Source organism: Bactrocera neohumeralis, chromosome 6 (genome assembly GCF_024586455.1).
Source record: "Bactrocera neohumeralis isolate Rockhampton chromosome 6, APGP_CSIRO_Bneo_wtdbg2-racon-allhic-juicebox.fasta_v2, whole genome shotgun sequence".
Lineage (NCBI taxonomy): Eukaryota > Metazoa > Arthropoda > Insecta > Diptera > Tephritidae > Bactrocera > Bactrocera neohumeralis.
The window spans coordinates 3,812,724-3,822,422 of NC_065923.1; the positions used below are offsets into that span (position 1 = coordinate 3,812,724).

At 34.5% G+C, this 9,699-nt stretch overlaps 1 protein-coding gene and 1 long non-coding RNA gene across 4 annotated transcripts; both read left to right on the forward strand.

Moving 5' to 3' along the window:
• The first annotated feature begins 293 nt into the window (after window positions 1-293).
• Window positions 294-6,487, forward strand: LOC126761275 (choline-phosphate cytidylyltransferase A-like). Its single transcript, XM_050477310.1, has 4 exons — window positions 294-740; window positions 4,054-4,377; window positions 4,464-4,626; window positions 5,770-6,487. The coding sequence occupies exons 1-4, from the start codon at window positions 297-299 to the stop codon at window positions 6,342-6,344; spliced, it is 1,506 nt and encodes a 501-aa protein (XP_050333267.1). The 5' UTR covers window positions 294-296; the 3' UTR covers window positions 6,345-6,487.
• LOC126761276 (uncharacterized) lies at window positions 872-3,213 on the forward strand. 3 transcript variants are annotated; one of them, XR_007667349.1, is made up of 3 exons: window positions 872-2,380; window positions 2,770-2,980; window positions 3,096-3,213. It is a non-coding gene; the product is annotated as an uncharacterized LOC126761276 (long non-coding RNA). The 3 variants fall into 3 exon arrangements; XR_007667351.1 differs by lacking the exon at window positions 2,770-2,980 and having other exon boundaries at window positions 872-2,412; XR_007667350.1 differs by lacking the exon at window positions 2,770-2,980.
• Window positions 6,488-9,699: the final 3,212 nt, after the last annotated feature.

Sequence of the window (9,699 nt, forward strand, 5' to 3'; positions counted from 1 at the left end):
TTATAATTGAATCTCTACAGTCGAAACTAAATAAAATCAACAACTGTCGCTTTAAAATATAACAAATTGTTTGGCGCACATGCTGTTCAATTAGCTGCCTCACTGCTTCCGCGGCAACTACACATAAGAGAGGAGAGAGAGAGCTGCACAAAGTTCAAAACTGAAGACGTCAGCGGGTTCGCAAATTTCGTACGTCGCATCATTATCATCCTTACTATCTTCACACGTACTATTCATCACAGCTGCTATATTGTTGTTGTTCCTTTAAACAATTTTATTTTGAACGTTTTGCTGCTATGGCCACTTCATCAGTGCTCGCTAACAATCCAATTTCGACACTAGCATCAGCGGTTGCTGTGAATTCCTCGTCATCGTCAACAACAACTACCTCACCTACTTTAATTTCAACACGTAAACGCACCTACGATACTGCTATCTCAATGCCCGCTGTCGCAACAAAATCTCGAGGAGCAACTGCTGCTGTGGCTAAAGCATCACTTGCTAACAAAATGAATGCGAATGGTAATGATGTTGCGCTCAATGATATACTTGTGGATGGTGTCAGTACAGCAACTGCTGCAACAACGAACAAAGATTATACACGCACAGTTTCACAATGTGAACCGGATGAGGAAGCGTCCGGCTCATCGTCTGCATACTATGATAGTCCTGTTAAGAAGGAGTACTTACCGGTGCCACAGCCGTTGCCTACGATCAGTAGTGGTTCATCAGATTTTGCGGTAAGTGCACCTCCTTTTTTGGATTTATATATGTATATGTATGCGTATTTGTTTAACTTTGCAGTTGTGACTCAAATTTCCATTTTAGATCGTTTATTAAATACAAAAAAAGGTATATGAAATGAAAAAAACAAAAATAAATTTAGGATAAGCAAGCGTTTTATTTCATCCCATGTTAATAATCTTTCGACCTTCTGAGGTGTAAAAGATATAAAAAAAAATATAGCTTTTAGGTTTCTTCTATACAGTTCACCTACCATATGTTCACGATATTTGATAACTAAAATTTATTTGCTATTTAATTCAGATAAGAACCGAATGCTTATTGTTTTATTTCATTGCCCGTACAAATAGGGTTTTGCTCATAAAAAAATCGATAAAATCGCCTAATAAAGATTAACATTACGCAAGGGAAAACTAAAAAAAATTGAATGCATTTTTAACTGATCTCATTTAATGCGCTTTCAAAGTTAGATAACACACAACAAAGAGATATATTGCAAATAATAAAGAGGTAAGAAGAAAAGGGTTGGTTGGTTGTATATTAAAACCGTTTTGGATCTACATAACCCAAAAGAATTCTAAAATGTTTGGCGAATAACTTATGTTGATGCAACAACAACGCTACGATTATCTAAACTACCTTTAGTTTGCTTAAAATATATCAATGCCTCGTTGGTTTTATATCTGAAGTATGAAGAGAACATCTCTTTTTAATCTGTATGTATGTACCTATATAAATAAACCTTTTGTATAAGTACGATTCGCGATTTCAATTGCCTCCTGCCGGACTTTGCTGCGTAGTTAGAAAGTATGCGCTCGAACCATTTCAGATGCATGACTTCAAATTTTAAATTAATTCTGGATCATTTATCAATAAAACCTTAATTGAAAGCGACATGTATTTAATTTTGTTGTAGTAGTCAAAGTACATAATGATTGGTTATTTTTGTTCAATTAAAGCCATCATATTTTACCAACACATTGCCAATATAAATTTTGCTTCATATGTTCCCTAAAATACATACACATGTAAATCTATTTAGATCGCAATATTATCAGCAAAACTAAATTCATCTTCAATAAATCTGATTTATTTTCAACGACAGTGACTGGTTCCCTAACCGCCAATATCATCAAGCGGTCATCACTGTAGTTACACACTTAGAGTGTGCAGATCCAAAGCACAATTGATAAAATTCTCTTTCTGGAAAGACTTCGTGAAACTAGTATGCTAGCTCGGCTTGAAAGGCTGTATGGCATTGCTTAAAATATATGTCCATATATGCATAACTGTTGTTTAAAATTGTATAAAACCAAGTCTTCGGTTGCGACGAGTAGTCATTCGAGGGTCAGATCGCAATGTGGATGCAGTGATGTGTATCATTCGAAATTAGAAAATACTATTTTTGCCACAAGTCTAATTCAGCCGGTGCGCGTTCCGGGCTTAATTGAATGAAATTGACGAAGCCAAGCAATCTGCGCTGGCCGGTCTTCAATTGATTGCTTGAGTAATAATAATTTTTTGTGTGCGTTTTCAATGTGGACTTGAATGTGGACAGTTTAAGAACTTCAGACCCATGTGATGAAAGCGTTTTTATTGTAAATAATGCTGAAAATACTTACACATACAGCCTACGGTTAATTTAATGGTTTTATTTATAGTGAATTTGTTAGTGTTTACAATTTTTGTAATAATATTTATTTAAATTTAGACAGTGCTGTTATGTAAATAATAGAATTCGAAATTCGCAATTATTTTCGCATATTATTCGGGCAATACTTAACCAAAGTATTAAAAATATATTAATTCGTAATTGGCATTAAGAATGCTGTTAAGAGGACGCAATTTCGAAATATTTCATATTTATCTATTTGATTTTTCTTACAAGCACTTCCATAAAAAAAATTGCCATTACAAATTTCTTATTTCCGCCTACCATAAATACATACATATGTACATAAATATTTTTGAGAGTGCGTACCTGATAATTTGTGATAATTATTGCATTGAGATTTCTCTAAACAGAACTGCAAACAATTTAGCCTCCATAAAAACCAAAACATGATTCATTATGTGGTATAAATGCGGCGAAATAAATAGCGATTGCAAGAAATCAAAAACGAATACAATGCAAAGTGAAATAACTTCAACATAGAAATAAAAATCACGCCACTTTCAAATTGACGTATTGTACATTTAAACATGCCTACAAACCTACATTGTACATTAATATTTGGTAAATATATGTAAATTTATATTTCTTAATGGGACACTCGTTTATGGCAATATAATTCGAAAACGTTGAAAAATTAAAAAAAAAATAATAATAATTCCAATACTTCACACATTAGGATATTATTTCATCGCCAAATTTCAAAGAATTTAATTAGCGCATTAGTGGATTTTCGTTAAATATGGTTTAAAATGGTGCTAAGGTCGAAATTGTTATATACTTATATGTACATATATGTATAAAAAATCTAAAAAGTCGTAATTGAGTTTCTTTATTGAATATGATTTACTACATCATATGTACTTATGTATGTACAAAGTTTTAAACTTGCTCTGTCAGATAAAACCAAGTTATAACCAAATTCAAAATAACTTTTCATCACTTCCACGGGTAAACAAATACCAAAACTAAGAAAAAGTAAGAAAGTATAAAATCGAACATTTTTTTCTAATGTCAACTCCGAATAAATTACCTATGACAGTAATAAGGAGTAATGTAAGGAAAAATATCCCTAGAGCTCGCATTAAATATTGTTGAAAATATTGAAAAGTGTTACTCCAACACCCTATATTCTTCAATTTCAAAACAACTCACTTAATTACTTTTTATTGATTTGACAGTTTTCATGAAATAAAACTTATACACATTTTATGATCTACTTTATTTTTGAACTCGTTTTTTAAATAATATCAATGCGTTTCTTGTCACTTTATGACTCGGCTTCTTTAAGTAAAGTATAAGCAAAAATAGTCGCAGCTTAATTAAATAAAATTATATATCTACATCGAAAAATTCAACAACACAAATAAACCATCCGAATCAGCAGAAAAAAAGAGTTGCGTGTATATCGTTCATTAAAATCAATTTTAAACGTTTTCGAAAGACCACAAAAATTATTAAACGTGTGAAAGATGACAACAAATTTGGTGACGGCCAAACCATTGACCATTAAAATGCTGCCAGTGGAAATGGATTTCAAAGATTATGTAAATGCTATAAAGACTACCAAAAATTCCTCAAATAATAATATAAACGTACAAAGAATTAAATAAATTGATGTTTTTTCTTCATTGCAGACAATTTGTAAGCCAGCACCATTGTCCACCGACGAAGAGGCTGTTGTGGAGCGGGAGAAATGTGACTACAATTATAAAATCACCTATCAAATGGCGCGGTCTGGCCAAACGAAACGACGCGTACGTGTCTACGCCGATGGCATTTATGACCTTTTCCATCAAGGTCATGCCAGACAGCTAATGCAGGCGAAGAACATTTTCCCAAATGTTTACTTAATTGTGGGTGTGTGCAATGATGAGCTAACACACCGCATGAAGGGGCGCACTGTTATGAATGATCAAGAGCGATACGAGGCGTTACGTCACTGCCGCTATGTGGATGAGGTGAGCTTGTTTATCAAAATACACCTCTAAGAAAATTAAAACAAAAATTCCATCATAAACTTTTACAAATATGTGTTTGTTGTTAGATTGTTCCGGATGCCCCTTGGACTCTATGTGATGATTTTATTGCATCGAACAAAATTGATTTTGTTGCGCACGATGACATTCCATACACTGGCGCAGGCGTGGAAGATATATACGCGCCATTGAAGGCCAAAGGCATGTTTGTTGCCACCGAACGCACAGAAGGTGAGTACTTTAATTAGCGAACTTAGCTGTTTAATAATAACTAAGCTACTCCTAATTTTATGATAGTAGAGAGACATTGTATTTTTTCATAGCCGTAAAGCTTTCCATTTTTTATTGTGTTTAAAATTTTTATATAATGATGTAGCTTTAGCGCTTTAATTGGTAGCGGCTTCATTAGTTCATGATACATACCAACTGATTTAATTTGATCTGGACTAAAAACAAATAACAAATTGTGAAAAAATTTTCAGGCCTGTTAAATTTTTTATCAATGTATTTTGGGCAGCGTTTGAAAAACTACGCTACTCTCGTAGCATTTCCTTTTACTCTTGCTACCGCTCTCACTTTGTCGGGAGCCGCAGCATAGCCTTAGCATAACAATGTAAAGTATGTGCTCTACTCTGCTCCGAGTTTTGTTAGGTAAAAAACTATAGCTGGAGCGGGAGCAAAAAATTAAATTCTGCGCTATGCTCTGGCGTAGGGGTAGCAAAAAATTGGGAGCGGTAGCACACCTGAGCAAATGAAAATTTTCATGTGCTACAGCTCCCGAATGTGTTTGTTGTTTTTTTTCTTTTTTGCTATTTTCTGGCATTTACAAGTATGATACACGTTGGTATATAAAAGAAAGTCGTTTATAACTCAAGAACAGCTGAACCGATTTGGCTTAAAATTGGTGGGGAGGTAGTTTAGAAGCAGGGTAAGGACATAGGATACATTTTATCTCTTTATGCTAAAATTCAATACAGCTCATAAATACAAAAATTATATTTCAAATCATAAGCATTTGTTCAAAATTTATGTTGTTATTTTTTGCTCCCGCTCCAGCTATAGTTTTTTACCTAACAAAACTCGGAGCAGAGTAGAGCACATACTTTACATTGTTATGCTAAGGCTATGCTGCGGCTACCGACAAAGAGAGAGCGGTAGCGATAGCATAGCAATAATTTTAGAAATTTTGCTGCTACGGAGTAGTAAATGAGAACCCTGATTTTGGGATATATATGCATATTCCTTCTTAAATCATATGTAAATACGTAAAAACAGTAGTTCTTGGTTATTTGTCTATTAACTATTCTTTGTAATTCAATTATTGTACAAAAAAACATTTTTTTATAATACTCTTTTTTTTATATTTCCGCTCAGGCGTATCTACTTCAGATATTGTCGCACGTATTGTCAAAGACTATGACTTATATGTACGCCGGAATTTGGCGCGTGGTTACTCGGCTAAAGATTTAAATGTCTCATTCCTTTCGGAGAAGAAGTTTCGATTCCAAAATAAAATGGATGAGTTAAAGAATCGCGGACGACGCGAACTGAACAAAGTGAAGGATGATATCATCACAAAATGGGAGGAGGCATCTCGTGACTTTATCGATGCATTCCTTCTACTTTTCGGACGCGAACGTCTAAATCATTTGTGGAACGAATCTAAGGGCAAATTAATCCAGGCGCTCAGTCCTCCCGGTAGTCCAAGTGGTTCGATGAATGGTGACGATGATGAAGACGATTTTGATTATGATGATGATGATGATACCGACTTCGCAACTGTACGCATGCCGGCTCCTGCTGCGAGGAGTCGAGTCACAGATAGTCCTACATCACGTGGTAAAACCGATCGTGGAGCCGATTCTGCCAAGGCCACCAAGGTGACAACACAAGTGAACGACAATGACGACGAGGATGATGATGGCGAATATGAGCATAGAAGTAATTAGAGTAATACGATACCCAAATATTTCGTAGGTAATATTATTATTGTAACGCAAAAAATGCGAAATGAAAAGCAAATTATAATTACATTAAAGAATAACAAATACAATTATTTGCATACATGCAAATGTCTTTGGAAAATATGAAATATTTCGTCAATGAATAACAAAGTAAAATAAGTCATAGGTGGAAAAATGAAGTTAAAACCCAAAAGTAGCCTATTATGTTCAAACGAAGTTACTAAATAATCTCTACACATTTAATAAATATTTAGGACCACAGACCTCATTTGCGATGCAATTTGATTAATTAGATAAAGTGAGAGAGAGAGAGAAAGTGTGAGCGCGTGTAAAAAATGTATTTTAAAGTTTTTGAGCCGTTAAGTAGCATTATATTCAAAGTTATTTGTATATACACTTTATGAATCTATCCTCCGAATAAATCTCAATAGAGAAGACTCTAAAATTAGTTTCAAATAATAATTAAATTGCAACACTCATACTGCACAAAGGCTTAACGATATGAACTGCAAAAGTATGCAATGAACAGTAACAGCAGCAACAGGAAATACCACAAAATACATAGGATGCTATTTATTCTCCAGTTGCATATATGTACGTAGCTTAGACGTTTGGCTTTTTATTAGGTTAATCTCGATATTCATGAATTAAATTTTTTTAAATATATAATCTAAGTGCTGATATACACATGCATGTACATACATATATACATATACTCTGTGCCCAAAAAATAAGGTGACATTGTATTTTGAAAATTCTTTATTTATTCTTCCAAATCAATTTCATCCCCTTCAAAGTAATCCCCTCCTGATGCAATGCACTTATGCCAACGGATTTTCCAATCTTCGAAACACTGGTTGTAGTCACTTTCCGGGATGGCTTTGAGTTCCGTCTTCGCTGCGGCTTGAATATCCTCTATCGTATAAAAACGGTGTCCCCGGAGCGGTCTTTTGAGCTTGGCGAACAGCCAGAAGTCGCACGGCGCCAGATCAGGTGAATACGGTGGTTGCGGAACGATATGGGTTGAGTTTTTGGCGAAATGATCACGAATTACGAGGGCAGTATGGGATGGTGCATTATCGTGGTGTAAAAACCAAGAATTGTCTTTCCACAATTCCGTCCTTTTTAGGTGGATAGCGTTACGCAAACGACGCATAACGTTCAAATAATATTCCTTGTTGACTGTTTGACCGGTTGGAAGGAATTCATAATGCACAACACCACGATAATCGAAGAAAACAATCAACATGACCTTGATTTTTGAGCGACTTTGGCGCGATTTTTTGGTCTCGGCTCTCTTTTGGCACGATTTTCGCTCGATTGATCGGTTGTTTCGGGTTCGTAAGCTTAGATCCAAGTCTCATCGCCAGTTATAATGCGTTTCATGAGATGCTGGTAGTCGGAAAGCATCGTTTCACACACTTCAACGCGACGCCTTTTTTCAAAAAAATTCAATGTTTTCGGTACCAGTCGAGATTTGACGCGCTTGAGGCCCAAAACATCCTTCAAAATGGTATTGGCTGAGCCTTTCGATATGCCAACTTCATCAGCAAGGTCTCTAGTTGTTAATCGACGGTCTTTCAACACCAAATCTTTGATTTGTTGAACGTGAGCTTCGTCGGTTGAGGTTGATGGTCGCCCCTCGACGCGTTCACGGCCGGCTTGGAACTCACTTTACCACTTGTAAACATTTTTTTAGACATAGCCTCATCACCAAAGGCTTTCTGCACTCTCCTCAACGTATCCGCAGCAGAAAATTGATTCCGTAAACAAAATTTAATGCAAATTCTTTGTTCAACAAATTTCGACATCGCAAAAACGAAAAACTCACTTTTAGCAGTTCACAAAATGACACGTATCTCTAACACTAATGAATATTTTGACATGAAATTCGACATAAATGTGACTGACAGTACTACCAATCTAAAAAAAAAAAAATAGTTCTCCAAATCCTTCGACGCGCGCAGTTTAAATTCAATGTCACCTTATTTTTTGGGCACAATACCGGTCCCACTATTAAAGCATTATTTAAAAACTATTAATAGCTGAAAATTTCAAGAAATAATCGAATATTATCGAATGAATAAATGAAAGGGCTCATAGTAACATTTATGCCAAAATCCACAGACAAAAAAGATGTTAACTTTTTTAACTATTTTATTTTATAACCCAGTACAAATCGGTTAATAAACTGTCAACAATGGAACAACAATTAGACATCCCACATTTCGACTATTTTGTACTTCCCTGAAATGGCGATTTTTATGGGGGAGTAGTGATACAATAATTTTTTTTATTTTTTTTATGAAACTGTTAAAATCCATTTCTAAAAACTAACGGTACATCAATGTGTGACATTTGAAGAATACCTTGTTTAATTCTCATGTTGTAATATTAAAAAATACGGCAATGGCAGAAATTACTCCGAAATGTATATGTACATATGTATATGTAGTGTGTACATATACAAAACAAAAAAAAATTAAAAAGCAACTAGGTAGGTACATACTCAAATGTGTGGGAACAGATAAGTCAGTAAGCAGCATGGTATAGACTCTACCGTGGTAAGCAATTTGACTTGACGGTGGTGAAACATGTGCCATGGATAATAGCGAGAGTCTCGTATCATATTATCCATGCATGTGCCCTCTGAAAAATTAATTCCTTTTGAATTTATGCCTATTGACATTTTATATTACGTAGACCTTTACAGGAAACAAATCAATTGTAAAAAAAAATATGATTATATTTTCGATTGATATCTAACAAATACTTGTTAAAAAGATATTATTTTAAAACAAGTAAATACACACACACAAATGAAATCGAGCACAAAGGTTGAAAGAAATAAATGACAAATTGCATATGAGCGCTAGGCGCCAAAATACCCCAAATTAAATATAATAAAATAAATTAATTTTAAGTTAGTGCATTTGTATGTACATACATATGTACATCCGCATGCTTGCAAGTAATATGTAATGTTTAGAACGAAAATATGATGTCCAAATGGGATTATTAAATAAATACAAGTGTCTTACATAAAAGTGTTGACAAATATCTTAAAAGCTGCTTACGGAAAATCTGACGTTTTCATAATTTAGACACAAATTGTCGTTAATAGCTGCATACTCATCGGGGCATACTAGAGTGGTGGTTAATCAACAAATTACATAGCAGGAAGAAGGAGCATGCTACTCATGACAACGAAGACAAGGATGCCCATATTAAAAACGTACAAGGGAGAAACATTATGCAAACATGTGAGATCTGTCTGACTCTTTACAAATGCGAATATTAACTTACCATTTCCATAGTTTAAAAAAATATAACGTAACAC